At 58.1% G+C, this 15,677-nt stretch overlaps 1 protein-coding gene across 3 annotated transcripts; it reads right to left on the bottom strand.

The window, feature by feature from the left end:
* Nucleotides 1-227: 227 nt before the first annotated feature.
* VEGFA (vascular endothelial growth factor A) lies at nucleotides 228-15,423 on the bottom strand. 3 transcript variants are annotated; one of them, XM_070046707.1, is made up of 8 exons: nucleotides 15,216-15,423; nucleotides 12,157-12,205; nucleotides 8,784-8,980; nucleotides 7,889-7,965; nucleotides 7,485-7,514; nucleotides 5,556-5,627; nucleotides 4,301-4,432; nucleotides 228-2,168 (listed from the first exon to the last, which is right to left on the bottom strand). In XM_070046707.1, the coding sequence occupies exons 1-8, from the start codon at nucleotides 15,279-15,281 to the stop codon at nucleotides 2,147-2,149; spliced, it is 645 nt and encodes a 214-aa protein (XP_069902808.1). In that variant the 5' UTR covers nucleotides 15,282-15,423; the 3' UTR covers nucleotides 228-2,146. The 3 variants fall into 3 exon arrangements, with proteins under 3 accessions (XP_069902808.1, XP_069902809.1, XP_030726459.3); XM_070046708.1 differs by having other exon boundaries at nucleotides 5,574-5,627; XM_030870599.3 differs by lacking the exons at nucleotides 4,301-4,432; nucleotides 5,556-5,627.
* Between the last annotated feature and the right edge of the window lie 254 nt (nucleotides 15,424-15,677).

The following is a 15,677-nucleotide window of genomic DNA, read 5'->3' as shown; positions in this document are numbered from 1 at the left end:
CACTTCCACAGATGGCAGAAGATGAACGAGCTCCCCCAGGACGGGCCCAGCCAGAATGGAAAGACTCTGGCCCCCGGCACAATGAGGTGGGTCACCCCGTATCCTACACGCTTGGAATCCCTTTCCCAGACCTCAGGCAAATGCCATGTTTCCCATGGGAGGAGGGAAAGGGGGCAGGAGGAAGTCTGGAACAAAGATTCAATGGAGAAGGAGAAACCAGGAGGAGCTTTGAGATCAGAATTAAATTCTTTAATACAAAATGCTTTTTTTTAAGATATATCTGTATTTCTTTGTTGTTGTTTAAAAATAAATATGTACTACGGAATATCTCGAAAAACTGCACTAGAGACAAAGATGTGATGTTAATATCTTTTTCCCCCACAATTATTACGGATAAACAGTAGCACCAATAAATAAATGATAACAAATATTAAAATTAAAAAAGGAGAGAGATTTAGTATGTAGAATTCTCTATTTTTTCTTGTTTTGTTTTTACATATAAAAAAACAGAATAGCAATGTCTATCAGAATCATATATACATAAACATATATATATATATTATATATATATACACAAACACAAGTTACCAAATATATATATAGTATGTAGATGTATACTGAAACCTTATTTCAAAGGAATGTGTGGTGGGGAGCCAAGGGAAAGGGGAGGGCAGAACTGAGTGTTAGCAAAATTAAATATCTGCTCAGGACAAGCTGGTGACTGTCACCGATCAGAGCAAGAGAGATTGGAAACAGGAATTTTATACACAAAGACCAGTACAAATAAGAGAGAGCGAGACAGCAAGAGATGGATCTCATAAATAGTTGAAATTAAATATTAACCAAGAATACTGAAAAAAACCCTACTCTTTAATTAAATTAACTGTTTTAATTTCTAATTAAAAGGGCATATTAAATAACTACCATATATAAAACACTTCTCTTTTCTCTGCCTCCAGGGTGGGCACCGGGACCCTGCCCTGTCTCTCTATGCCGCAGGAAGGGTCGGGTTGGGGGACGGAGGTGGGTTAACCACTCACACACACACAGCCAGGTCTCCTGGGGGGACAGAACTAGTGGTTTCAATGGTCTGAGGACATCGGGCCCTCCTGGGCTGCGCCCCGGGAAGCGAAGCTGGGAGAGGGCCAAGGCAGGAGGCCCTTCCCTCGGAGGATGAGCTGCCACTGGGCGGCCCTTCCTCCACCAACGTCTCTCTTCTCTTCGCCAAGGCATGTCAGTGGCCTCCTGGGCATCTCGGAAGCGGGTGAGAGGAGGTGAAGGCTGCCCAGACTCCTGAATCTTCCAGGCAAGTGCCCCTGGGGGCAAGATGCCCGTGCAGCACGTGGAGGGGTTCTCCAAAGCACAGCAGTGTCCCGAGGCTCCCCCAAACTCCTGGTCAGAGCCAGCGTCCTCGTGCCCTGCACCTGTTGCCTGTCTTTCTGTCCGTTTGACTCGGGATAGAGGCTCGGGGCCAGGGCTGGGTTTGTCGGTGTTTCCAAAAGCAGGCCAAATTTGCCCCCGTGCCCTGGCCTTGCGCGTCCCCCGGCAGGTGAGGGGACCCCGGCTTCCCTAAGAGGGATAAAAAGATGATGCCAGAGTCTCTGCTTCCATCCTCTTCCCTGTCAGGATCTGGGTGGGGGCGTTCTCCTCCCAACTCAAGTCCACAGCAGTCAAATACATCCAGTGAAGACACCAATAACATTAGCAATGTTAATTTAAAAAAAAAGAATATATATATTTTATATATATATATAAAATATATATATTTATTTTTATATATTTTATATATATATATAAACGCATGTATGTGGGTGGGTGTGTCTACAGGAATCCCAGAAATAAAACTCTCTAATCTTCCGGGCTCGGTGATTTAGCAGCAAGAGAAATAAAATGGCGATCCAATTCCAAGAGGGACCGTGCTGGGTCACCCGCCCGGGAATGCTTCTGCCGGAGTCTTGTGCTCCGGACCCAAAGTGCTCTGCGCACAGCCTCCTCTTCCTTCATGTCAGGTTTCTGGATTCAGGACTGTTCTGTTGATGGTGGTGGTGGTGCGGGGGCAGCGGCTATGGGTCATTCTGTGTCAGTCTTTCCTGGTGAGACGTCTCGTTCCTGAAACTCTGAGGGAGGCTCCTTCCTCCCACCCAGCTCACCGCCTTGGCTTGTCACATCTGCAGAGAACGGGAAACAGAGGCTGGGGGTTAGGGCCAGGGGAGGAGCCCCGGTGGGGAGGCCGCAGCCTCCCCTTCCTGCAGCCCGAGGCCAGCAGGGGAGAGGACAGAGAAAGCGCAGTCCTGCCTCTGGGAGAGTGGCAACTACGTCCGGGGCTCCCAGTCTGCCCTCTGGAGATTACAATCTAGCTGAGACAAGACAAAGGCAGAATGACATCTCATCACAAGCAACAAATGAACACGTCCCAAAGAACAGTCCCTAGTTGACATTTAAGAGCTGATAGGTGAGCAAAGTTGGACCAAGTTAATCAGCAAAGCCTCCCTGCAGAAGGAGATGTTTCAGTGCAGTCCCTATGGTGCTGGTTTGGGGGAGTGAGTTGGGAGAGCAAAGGATAGGGCCTGTGCAGAGGCCAAGCAGGCCAGGAAGCTGGGGAAGTGAGGCTCCCAGGAGAGGCGGAGCCAGCAGGGCTTGGGGCCCTGGGAAGGTGAGAGACACACCTCCCCTCACCATGCCCACCGTCCTGGCCTCAGCTGCAGGCCCCAGGTACCAGGCTGCCTTACCTTTCCAATATGCTATTTAACTTAGGGTCGGGGAGGCAGAGGGGACTCCTAGAACTTTCCCATCATGCCCCTGCACCTGGGCTGCTTGCCTTTTACCCTCCCCACTTGAAGAGAGGTCAGAGCAGGCCCTGCCCTTCTGAGAGCTTAGGAATGGGGATCCTAAGCCTCCTGTTTGAGGACTGAAATTCCCCCATACAGCCAGGTGAGAGGATGGGTTCGGGTAACTTCAGTTAGCCCCCAGGTCACTGCAGACATCCCCCTATCCCATCACTGCAGAATGATCACCGTGGTAACCCTAAAATGGCAAATCCCTTATCTTCTCGGAGGTCCCTGGGAGATGTGGAGACCCCTCAGCCATCCCTGGGGTGAGGCAGAGCCCCCACCCCAGCACTAGTGTACACTTCCTGCCTTCACGTACCGCCAAGACAGACAGAACCCACAGTAACACCCCCAGGGCCTGGTCCCCAGCCTCCCTGACACGCACAAGCCACAGGAACACGGGAGACGGGGGAGAGAGCTACACTCCAAGGACCCTGTTAACCAATGAGGCATCTGGACTAGCCGGGGGCACCCTGGCCCTGCCCGGGAATCCCCATAAAAGCCTCTCCTTCCTGGGTGAAGCTTACGCTGGCCCAGAGGGCTCCCTGCCTTTGAGCACAGGCCAGATGAGTATAAACACCAGCGAGGCATCAAAAGATTGCCAGCCACCTGTCACGGCCCCGTGCTCTTGCCCTCACCCCTGAACTCGGTCATGTATTCACTCACGCACTTGACACTTCCTTGGTCCCTGGTGTGAACAAGGGACAGAGGCACAGATGCCTGGGGTGGGAGTGGGGGGTCACACAGATGAATAAAACCTAGGCCCAGGTGTGAGGAGCTCACGGCCTGACATTAGGAGAATGGGTGTGGCTCCACCCATCCCAGGGGCATCTGGAAATAGGTGGGCTGTTCGGGGTTGTCGCCGTGATGACTGGAGTATTAAGCTATCTAGCGTCTCCTGATGTTAAATCTCCTATCTGCCCTAAACCAACAGGCAGAGCCCACGCCCTCCAGGACCCCAGTCTGAGGATGAACTCAAGCCCTGTCCCCAAGGAGAGACACTGAGGGGATGAGAAACCCAGCGGTGCAGACCTCAGAGGCGGTGGCGAGGCCCCCAAGTGTTTGCGCTTTGTAGAGGCGCATCCCCCCACGCCGGGAAGGGCCCTTCCTATTAGCAGCAGAGGTAGGAATCACGACGTCAGAACCAACAGCCACTACGAGCAGGACCACAGGACACAACACTCAGCCTGCGTCCACACCACCACGGGAAGCCACACTGGCCTGCCCACTCACGCAACCAGGGCAAGCTCTGAACTGGCCCTGGTGGGCCGGCCAGCACCCGCTGCCCAGCGCAGGGGCCCCGCGAGCAGAGAAGGCGGCAGTCACCAGGCAAGCAGCTAGAAGCTGAGCAAGCAGCTGGCCCCTTTCAGGTGCGCGTTCGCTCGCTCTCGCTCGCTCGCTCGCGCGCTCTCTCTCTCTCCCCATCTCTGTGCAAAGCCCCTCTCTGACTTGCTCGCCCTCTGGGAACCAACCTGCAAGTACGTTCGTTTAACTCAAGCTGCCTCGCCTTGCAACGCGAGTCTGTGTTTTTGCAGGAACATTTACACGTCTGCGGATCTTGTACAAACAAATGCTTTCTCCGCTCTGAGCAAGGCCCACAGGGACTGCAAAAGGCAAAAGGAAAGACATCTAAGCTAGAGCGTCAGCAGAGAGAGAGAAAAAAATCCATGCAACACCCCCGACCACGTCAGCAGCTGCACCCCACCCAGCTCACGGGCCCCACACCCTTCCACGCCCTGGAAGGGTCCGACGCCACAGCGGAAGACAAGAGAGAGCGGCGGAAAGAGGCAGCACTGGCTAGGAAGCCTGCCCGCAGGAAGAGGCGGACGTACACGGGCAGAATGCAAGGACAGGGGTGCTGTAAGGGGCAGCGCTGTCCCACGGGCACAAGTGCAAGTCTCGGGCCACAGGGCCCCAACGGCTACCACCCCCGGAAAAGCACACCTTCACTCTCCACCTGCTGGGGATGGCAATCGGGGCCACCTCCTCCCTGTGTGAAGGCTCATGCCCAGGCCCCTCCACCAAAGTGGGGGCTGAAGCAGGGAGTGACGGCAGGCTAGGCCCAGAGGCAGGGTCCACAGGCCAGGCCGCTGTGGCCAAAGGGTCGCCCACAGCCTCAAACCCAGAGGAAGAGGCCACCCTACGGGAAGGCTTCTGTGGGTGCCATGGGTTGGGCTGGAATAGGGGGCTCTCCTCCAGAGGCCCCAAGTCCACAAGGAGGGGCCGCAGTGGTGTTTGACGCCACATCCTCCTTCAGCCAACAACGAGCTGCCTCACCTCATCCACGCCCCTTCCTCACGCCACGTCTGCCCTCCCCACCCCCACCCCCCAGCTTCCAGAGAAGTGCGGAAGCCTAGAGCAGTGGAAACCAGTTGGGTGAGCAGGCATCAGCGCCCGGCACCCGTGCCAACATGGGCCCGCCACCAGTGCCCAGTGGGTGAGGGAAAGGCGGTGGGTGCCCAGCCAAGCCAGAGGCCCCTCCCTGAATCCTCCAGGCCCACTCTGCCCACCCGCCCACCCCCAGCCCTGGACCAGCAATGCCACCACCACATCTACCCATCGGTGCCAATTAGTGGAGTGAGAGTGAGAGAGAGTCACTAGGGGAGAAGGAGGATAGGAGCCAGGGAAGGGGAGCAGGAGGGAGGCAGGGTTCCAGGGTCCTGCAGGCGGGAGTTTGATTGGGGGCTGGGAGGCTCCAGGAAACGAGACAGCGGTGGCACCACGTACGCGCTCCAGGATTTATACCGGGATTTCTTGCGCTTTCTTTTTTGCCCCTTTCCCTTTCCTCGAACTGATTTTCTGGAAAATAAAAAAACAGAGACAGACAGAGAGAAAGCAAGGGGGTAGGGGAGAGGAAAGGAAGCAGTGAGGAGGGCAGGACACAGGACACGCTCCGAGGCACGAGGGAGAGCTTGCACACGTGCACGCACACGGGATGGGCCGGGGCGGCAGGCACTCAATGGCGCCTTCTTCTCACTTTACCCTTGGGCGGAGCGGGGGGTGGGGGGGGCAGCAAACCCAGCTCCTAGCAAGGCTGTGTGTGTGGCGGGGGGAGCAGAGGCTGGGTGGAGGGCACTGGACCCACAGGCCTCCACGCTCATGGTGTCTCCTGGTTCCAGGCAGGGGGCAAAGCCTAGGGGGCAGGCTCTCTGCCCAGCATCCCTGAACAAGTCTGACCCTGAAGGTCAGGGGCCATAAGAGGTAGGCCAGAGTTTGGGGAGAAGGTCAGAGACTTGACTCGATGGGGGGCGAGGGAAGGGGGTGCAGGCTGTACTCCAGGCACCTTCTGCCTTCATTTCCAAGTACCAGAGCGAGGGGTCCCTCCAGGGGCCCTGCCTCTGTGAATCTCAGTGTAGGGGAGCAGCTATCTTGGGAGCTGGCGCAAAACCAAGGGTGGCATACGAAAGGCGCCAGCCAGCCCGGCCATAACCTGGGCTGAGAGGCGGGGCCCCAGGCAGGCGGCAGGGTGGGGTGGGAGTTAGGGAGGCGTGGGGAGGGGGGCCTGGGCGGCATTTGGCGAAGCGTCCTCTCCCCAGCCTGTCAAAGCCTGCTACACCATCTCACCAGACTCTCTTCGGAGACCAGGCGAAAGCCCACTCTCCCTGTGGGCAAGGCAGGCGTTTGGGGAACAGGCAAGGGCGGCAAGCTGAAGCCTGTCCCCCTCCAGGGAACCAGCCCTCTCCACACCCGCCCGGCCCCAGAGAATGCCCCTCAGGATGGCTGCCACGTGGGACAAATGAAGGGGAGGGGATGGAGGAGAGGGGCAAGTCTGTTCCCTCTCGGGAGAAAGCTCTGGAGGAAGGAAGGTCTTCATTCACACGCGCACAGACACACTCTCTCTCTCTCTGAGCCTCCTGTCCCCAATCACTGCTTAGCAATCCTGAAGTTGGGGACTTAGGGAAGAGGCAAGGGGTTGAGGCCTAGGGGGCTTCAATGTCACCAGAGCGTTGGGGGCAGACAGGACGATGGGTGGGGGAAGGGCAGAGGTGCTCTCTCTCAGTCTCTTCCCCTGCAGGCTCTCTCCCGTGCCAGCCGCTCGCCCTGTCTTGAAGGATCACCGCTGCCAGACCTCACCCCCTGCTCCATCCTGACCTGACCCTCCACACTGAGCAAGTGAAAGCCTCAGGAAATGGCCAACATTCACCTCTTTCTCCCCGGCCAAGGCGGCTGAGCGTCTCTGGCCTGCCTCACTCCCGCAGGAGGGCACGCACCAAGAAAACACCCCAGCTGGCCCCAAATCCAACTGCACCACCACTGCAGCCACCAACGAGGCCATTTCCTCTAACACACAAAAGCTGGCCTCTCTGCCACCCACTCCCTCTCCCTGCCATGGGTGACAGGAGGCTAGAGCAGGCCCGGGAGCCAGCTTCCACGACAGCCCCCGACACGCCAAGACCGCAAGTCCTGGCCGGGAATGGCCCGGAGATGCATCGTCTCTTCCAAAGGAAGTTCCAGGCACCAGGCTGGGTTTTGTCAGTTGTTCTAGAGCCATAATCCTGGAGTTTGCTCCATCCCACTGCTGCCACCACAAGTCCCCATGAAACCAACTCTCAGACCCAGTGAAGCCATCAGACCCCCCTGAGAGAGGAAGCCAAGAGCCCCAAACCAAGACAACCACCAAGTAGAGGGAGAAGAGGGAAAGTCACGGCCACTTACTTTTCTTGCCTTGCTCTATCTTTCTTTGGTCTGCAGTGGGTAGAGAAAGAGAAAAGAACAAAACAGAGAGGAGTTCAGATGGTGATGGTAACGAGAATAATAATAATAATAATAAAAACTTAACATAGTATTTATGATACATCACTACAGTTTTAAACTCTTGACATATAAGGACTCATTTAATCCTTATAACAATGCTAAGCAGTACATACTATTACTGTGCCCATTTTACAGATGTGGAAACCGAGGCACATTGAAGTAATATCGAAATGCCCACAGTTACACAGCTGGAAGGTGGAAACGGGCTAACAAGTGGAACGTACTTAACCCTGGCCTAGAGTGGGCCCCCTGAATTCGTTCAGCAGCCATTCACTGAACAAATGACTCCGTGACTCCATCCTTACCTGCATTCACATTTGTTGTGCTGTAGGAAGCTCATCTCTCCTATGTGCTGGCCTTGGTGAGGTTTGATCCGCATAATCTGGAGGAAAAGGAAGCAGATCACAGCGGTTAGTGACCCAGCCAGCCATACCCAGGCGGGAGACCCCATGGCTCCTGCCACTCAGCACCCAGGGGTTCTACAGAGCAGGGAAGGGTGGCGGAAGTACGGGGGGACCAGGGGCTCTACCAGAAAGAGCCTCAGGCCCCCCCCAACTCCCCCCACCCCACTGACCTCGAGGAGCCCCTGCTTCTCTTGAGGGCAGACATGGCTGCAGGGTTGGCCAGGCTGGGAATTTGGGTCCTGGGTTCTTGCCACTCCCCATCCCTCCCCTCCTCTTACCCCTCCAGGCCTCACCCTACCCCCAGTAACTACCCAAGAGCCACCCATCCCTCCCTGGGGTCTCAGAGTTCCCTCCAGCCCCATCCAGGCTGAGATGTGCCCCATCACCAGGCAGTACCAAACGACTGGCTTTTTAAACTCTCCACAGACCAGGCTCATCCAGCTTCCCAAACAGAGCCCCCAGGGAGGGAGGGCTCTCTCCCTCCTAGAGAGGAAGGGAGGGGCTCCTGTCACAGGTGTCATCCCCCTCCTGAGCTCAGGGGACAGAGGTCAGGGAGGAGGAGGAGGTGGTCGGGGCTTGCTGGAAACCTGGGCTCAGAAATGCGAGCATCTTTTTCTCCAAAGAGGGTAAGACCTCCACATCTCCCCTTGACTGACTCAGGGGCGAGAGGTGGGCAAGGCAAGCCTGGCTCCTCCCTTCAAGAGCTGCCCAGGAGAGGGCCGGGGACCACCTGTTGGCAAAGCCTAATGCCCCACCCACCCACGCGGCCCCTCCCCCGCTCCCCACAGGTGCCCACCTGCATGGTGATGTTGAACTCTTCGGTGGGCACACACTCCAGACCCTCGTCATTGCAGCAGCCCCCACACCGCATCAGGGGCACACAGGATGGCTTGAAGATGTACTCTATCTCATCGGGGTACTCCTGGAAGATGTCCACCAGGGTCTCAATTGGACGGCAGTAGCTGCGCTGGTAGACGTCCATGAACTTCACCACTGCATGGCAGGGGGTGACACATGAGCCTAGCAGGTCACGTTAGAGGTGGCCGGCCCTTCTCTCCACCCGCTCCTGTCTGGAAGAGGTACCCACTACCGTCCTTCTGAAAATCTAACTTAAGTCTCTTGGCTGTGGCTGAAGTCCTCTCCTAGCTTTCCACCACCAACACTGAGAAAGGCCTGTTTTTATTCCAAAGATCACATGGCACTGTCAGGTTCGAAGGGAGTCAGCCTGCACATCTGATCCCCTAGCCTCGCCAGGACAGCCAAGCCAATCCCTAGGTCAACCGTGATGCCAGAGGACAGTCTGAGTATGAGTATACCTGTTGGGGGTCTCTAAGCTTCCCGTGAAAGGAGGAGCAGCCAGCTTGGCAAGCCCACTCTCCATTTCCCTCCAACTCCCCACAGCGGCTGCCCTGCCGTTAACCGACAACCACTTACTGAGCACTTCTTATGTGCTGGGCACTGTGTACAGGAGTCCACAGATGCCACCCCAAACAATTCTCCCGTCCATGGTACTCTGAGGTTCTAGTAGGACCCCCTGTTTTACAAATGGGGAACTAGAGGCTTACAGAGGCTGAGTAACTGGCCCCAAGGCCACACTGCCAGTAAGTAACAGAGTTAAAGTCAACTCTGACATCAAAGCCTTCCCAAGCCAACATCCTGTGAAACAGAGGGGAAGCATCAGGGGGCACTTTGCCACCTGCCAGACCCCCTCCCCAGACTCGGGCTGAGGAGGTGGTGGGCACTGGCACAGGGGCTGGGTCTGCCTGGAAACAGCAGGTGGCTATGGGCGGGAACACTGTGCTGGCCCTGCCAGCCACCGATAACGCCACCCAGGAGGGCAAACTGCTTGCATCATGGAAAAAACGGTGCCGCCACTGCAGTCACGGAGCATTTCTAGAAGCTGATCTGGAGGGAGACCAGGGTAAAGACAACTTCCCAGGCTGGCCGTGGAGCCTGGGGTGCACCGGAGCATGAAGGGGTAATTCTGGGCCACAGAGGTAGGGCCCCTGAGAATAAATAAAGTCAGGACTCTGAATGACTACTCCAAATTGTGGCCTGGCCTGCCACTCCCCATCAGCCCTCCACCACCACCACAGAGCAATCCTGTCCCTGAAATGAGTTTCCCCTGAACAGAAGGGAAGCAGCAGCATCCAGCCAGCGAGGAAGCCTGGGCTCTGGCCAGGACTTGGTGTGACCTTGGGACAGTTCCTCCCTCTCTAGGCCTCAGACTCTGCACATCTGTGTAAGTGGGTTGGGCTGATCTCTAAAGACACTGAAACAGAGGTTGAAGTATAGGGTTCTGCCTTCCATCTCCAGCCCTAAGAACAAGCGCCCTTTTCTCAGCCCAAGAGACACAAGGTTAGAGCCCCACCAAGACATCTGAAGGGCATACCCCCAGCTGCCTCTTCCCAGAGGCCACAGTTGAGCCTCTCCTCACTCCTCCCTCCAGAAGGGTGAAGGAAGATGAGCCTGGGTGCTGGGGAGGGGGGTATATATAGTGGATTAGGGAGAATGTGAGGAGCTGAGGGGAAGTGGGGAGGCTGTACGTGTGAAAACAGGAAGGAAAACACTGGGGGCTCCCAAGCCAGTCCTTGGCCTTGCCTGAGGTCTCTGCTTCCCCACCCAGACAATGGGCACAGAATTCCCCACCGCTACAAGGGTTAGGACCAAGCATCACCAAAAAGAGTATAAACAAGACCAGGGATCTGAAGAAGTCCTTTTGTAAGCCAGGTCTATATTGAAGAAGATGACTAATCAAGAATTCTTGCCCTGACACTGCGTCCTGGCTGGGGCTAGAGGTGGCCAAGCCTTCAGGGCCACAAGGACAGGACGGCAGAACAGTCTGGCCTGGGTCATGGCAGTTGGTAGCTGATGGTAAAAAGATCCAGGGTGGGAATTCCTTGGAAAAGCTCCCTGGCATCCTCAGGGCCCACAGGAGGTAGAGGGGGGTGACTTCACCGCACCCTTCGCACCCCAGCCAACACCTCCAAGGAAAGCTGTCCTGCTTTTGCTCAGGCGTGGGCGCACATACACTCCAACTTCAGGCTTCGTGGTTTTCCTTATTTCTCTAAGACAACCTTTACCCCAGCAAACAAAGACCATTTGTCTTGCCTCTCCCAGACCTCAGAGAGAGACCAGTGGAGGCTGAGGCAGGGTGGGTGCACCCTGGGAGCGGAGGCCTGTCAGTGGCACAGGTGGGGAAGCCAGGCCCTGGGTCAAGGAAAGGGCTCCTGAGTGAGGAAGGAGGCAGAACTGGCCAGGCGTCACCACCAGCCTGGGGAGTAGAAACACTGCCCCTGGCCACCATCCGGGCCACTGGATTTGGGTCAGGGAAATTCGCCTGGAGGAAGACCCCAGGGTCGTCCCTTCTCAGAGGTGGGGAGCTGGGGGAGTGGCACATCGGGCTGGAGCAGAGGCCACATTCAGTAGTGGGGAGAGCCAGGGCATCCCTAGAGAAATGGGAGGATCTGTACTCCAAACCGCGGCAAACAAAAGGCAGGCAGACTCAGGCTGGGCAGAGGGGCGGGGCTCCTGGGAGCTACAGCCAGCCCTCTGCTGGACCAAGAGGGAAGTTCACAAGCACCCAAACCTACTCCCCAGGAGGGCAGCGGGAGGCTGTAGGGCTTTCTCTCTCCACCCCCAAAGGAATGCCAAGTGGGGGGAGGGAGTTCCATGAGCCTGGGCCCTCTGCACCTCCAGCTCATACACAGCCAGCAATCTAGACAGCAGGGGTCACAGCCTCTGCCACACAGACCCCACAGGTGGAATCTGGCTGGGTTGGAAGTGACATGGTGTATCCATCCTCCCCTGGGAGCAGGGGCGACAAGGGACACCTCCCCTGACACCTGGGATCCTTGAACACTATTCGTCTTCCTGGTCTGTGCTCGCAACTCCCTCTCCAAATAAAATTTTACTGGAAAAAGCAGAAAAAAAAGACCACAAGTCCTATTTCTAGCCGTGGTCTGAGTAGTACAGACAGAGTGCTCCAGAATGGAAGGGTTAATCTCCCGGAGCTCACCTTTTCCTTTCTAGATCCCCAGATTCCTGTGCCCCTTCCCCACCCAAACCCCAACAGACCTGAGAAGGAACTAGGCCTTCCCACCCATCCCCTGGGGGATCAAGGGACCCCCCCCATCCATGTGCAGGGGTGGGCGTGGGGGGGGACTTACCTTCGTGAGGTTTCTGCTCTCCTTCTGCCATGGGTGCAGCCTGGGACCACTGAAGACAAAACAAAGAACGAAGAATGGGCATGGGCAGAAGCAGGGATGCACAGACCCAGCCACCCCGCCCCTGCTCCCTCCTTAAGTCCCTCCCAACCCGCAGCCTCTGGCTTCCCCGGGGCTTCTCAATGGTGCAGGGCACCTCTGGGGGCTCTCCACAGCACAAAGCACCACCCCTGGGACTGCTCCCGTTCTGAAGCCAAGGAAGATAAAGACTGACCAGATATTGGTGGGGGGGCTCAAAACACAGGAGGAAAACACCAGAATGCTGTGCTGCCCAGGTCCCCGCCCCTCCCCCACATTTCCCTTTCCCAGCCCTCACTGGCCCCTTGCTGAGCTAAAAGAAGTGAAGTCTCTCAGCCCCCCTGACTCCCTGGTCCAAAGCCACGGGTAAGTATTAAGGTCAAACAGGAGGACAAATTTGGACTGGGGCAGGAAGGAAGGACTGGGGGCGAGAAAAACAACATGGTGACCTTCTCCTGCTGACATAACAAATACCAGGGTGCGCTGTTGCTGTGGGGGGGGCGGTACAGAGGACCGAAGGGCACCGAGCACCCTCCCCCATCCAAACTCTTCTATCCTCAGGAATACTTAGCAAAGCCACAGGTTGCCTAGAGGGGAAAACATGGGAGGAAACCCTGGGGGAGGGGAGGGCCCCATTTTTCCCTGCGCACCCATCTCCCTAGAGCCTGAATTTATCTCCAAAGCCCCGAGCCTCGGGCTCCCACCTTGTTCCCTGGTTTCTTCTCCCTCCCGGATTGAGGGGGTTCCCAAGTCCCTCTCACCTGCTGGACACCTTCCTCAAAGGCAACCAGGGAAGCCTTTTATGCCTTAGCACTGCCCAACCCCTAGGGGGCCCCCTGCACTACCTAGGCCTGAGGCCTCTCATCCCTCCCCACCCCCACCAGATCATTCCTCCCCTCCCCAGAAGCTGTGAAGGTCAACTAGCTCAACCATGTGGACCTGACAGCACCCCGCAGGCAGAGGCTTCTCCCAGCCCTTCCAGAGGGTCTCCAGTTGTCACCAACTGCCCACCCCACCTGCCCCTCTTTTGGGGCAGATCCCGAGCAGCAGAGCTGCGCTCTAGCCCACAGAACTGCAGACTCCGCAGAGACTCTGCCTGTCTGTCTGTCTCTCTCTTTCCCACACCCCCCCCAATACACCCCAGATCCCCAGCCTTGCCTCCAGGGCCAAGTTTCCAGGATCCCAGCTGGAGCCTCCCCCTACAGTTCCCTCAGGGACCCCCCTGGAGTCTCTGCCTCAGCCCCTCACCCATCTCCATGGCACCCCCTGGCTTCCCTCTGCCAACATTCTGCCTATGCCCTCCACTCCTCCTGGGCCCCAAAGAGCAAAGGGATCAGAAACTTCATACCCCCTCCAAGTCCAGGGGGCACTGGGAGGGGCAGTTCTGGGCGGGGAGGGGCCAGGTGCCCTTCTCTGGGGGCCTCTGAAGGTCACACTGTGGCCAGGCGGCCTCTCCTCCCCCTCCCCCCCCCTTGGAGGCCTGGAGCCAAGGCCTTTGTGCCAGGGTCTGAGGAACTCCGGGTGGCAGCAGGGACCCCAGCCCATTTTCTTCCTTCTGCCACTCTCTAAGGGGATTCTGTAGCTAAAGGAAGAGCGGAAAAGGATCCCTTAGGTGGTTTTGGGAGGCAAGGTGGGTGGGCAAGTTTGGAGTTCCGAAAAAACCACCTGCTCCTGCTCCAACGCCCATTTCACCAGAACAAAGTGTGTTTGCACGGCTGGCAGGAGCTCCCTCCAAAGGTTCGGGGAGGGCTAGTCCCACACGGCCCATGTCACAGCAAATTTCAAACCATTTTTCCAAAAAGTGTAAAGTGGTCTGAGGACCCTCTTTAAACCCTCCCTTAGGCCACCCCCATAAAAGCTAAAGCACAGCTCACTCGGAAGTGTGGGGGAGGGGAGGGAAGCAGACTGTCACGAAGTCGGGACTTTAGGTTGAGTCTCGACAAAGCACCCGGCTGGGCCCAGGCAGCCCGACTCCTGACAGCGATCATTCTTTCCCGGACTCTGGGGCCGGAGAGAGGTTAGATGGGTCTTCTCAGCAGAGGGGAATAAAAAATAAAGAGGTGGCAGGGGCTTCTCTTCGAGCAGAGAGGAAATGGGGAAGGGACGTTAGGAAATTCCTCCTAGGAGGGAGTTAAGGGCTGGGGACAGCGGGAAGGAATAGGGGTGGTTCTCCGGGTCCTCTGCAAGGGACTACCTCGAGAGGTCACCTTCCCGCGGAGGGCAGGCGGGGGGAGGGGCGCCGCTCGCCACCCCGGGTTCCCCGCTCGGGCCGCCGCGGCTCCGGGAACACGCGGCCGGCCAGGCCCGGGCTGATGTAATCGGCTCCGCGCCGCGCGCGCCCGGCCGGGCGGGGGAGGGCGGGCACCGAGCGGGACGCGAGCTGGGACGGGCGGGGGTGTTGCGGCGCAGGTGGCCCGGCGGAGAGGGGGGGTCCCAGCAGCAATCCACCCCAAAACTTTTCCCCAACTCGAGGCGAGGGCCGCAGAGATCGAGCGGCAGTGACAGCAAGCCCCTCTCTCGCCTGCACCCTGCCGTCTCCACGCTCTCTGCCCTCCCCCGGTCCAAGGTCCGAGCACCCCCACCCCCGCCCGCTGGGCTCCGGCTCCCGCCCCCGCTGCCCGGACTTCCAGTTCGTCGGGGACCAGCGGCCGGGAGCAAACTTCAGCCGCCAGCGGCAGCGCAAGCCCAGCCCCCTCAGCTGCCTCCTCCGGCTCCCGCCCTCCGCTGGTCGGCCCAGATCCTACGTGCGGTAACTCTGGTGGGTGGGCAGGGCCCGCGTGGGCGGTGAGATTCTGTCCCGGTGTCCTCCCACCTAGCGCGCGCCCCCTCCCCCTACACGTATGAAGATAGAGGCGAAGCCGCGCGCCTGGTGCCCAAGGACCCGCGTGGGGCACTGAGCCCCCACGCGCGCACTCGCATGCACGTCCCCAGCCGGGAGAGGCGCTCGCAGCGGCCCGCGGCGCCAGGCGGGCACGGCGGCTTACCTTGGCATGGTGGAGGTAGAGCAGCAAGGCAAGGCTCCAATGCACCCAAGAGAGCAGAAAGTTCATGGTTTCGGAGGCCCGGCCGGGGCCGGCGCGGCTCGCGCTCCCTCTCCGGCTCGGGCTGCGGGGCGGCCCGCTCTCCTCGGCGCCCAGGCGGGCGCCTCTTCCTCCCGGAGCCGAGGCCCGGGCCAGGGCCTGAGGCGCGCGCGCGGCTGGAGCACTGTCTGTGCACACAGCCGCGTCACCCGTCCATGAGCCCGGCTTCCGAGAGCCGAGTCGCCACCGCGGCCCCCTCTCCTCTTCCTTCTCTTCTTCCTCCTCCCCCTCCTCGGACTGCGGCTCCTCCCGGCCCGAGCTAGCACTTCTCCCGGTTCCGCTCGGCTCGGCTGCCCCGGCGCGGACCACGGCTCCTCCGGAGCGAGAACAGCCCAGAAGTTGGACGAAAAGTTTCAGTGCAACGCC

Source organism: Globicephala melas, chromosome 11, assembly GCF_963455315.2.
Source record: "Globicephala melas chromosome 11, mGloMel1.2, whole genome shotgun sequence".
Taxonomy (NCBI): domain Eukaryota; kingdom Metazoa; phylum Chordata; class Mammalia; order Artiodactyla; family Delphinidae; genus Globicephala; species Globicephala melas.
This window is presented reverse-complemented; position numbering and strand designations above follow the sequence as displayed.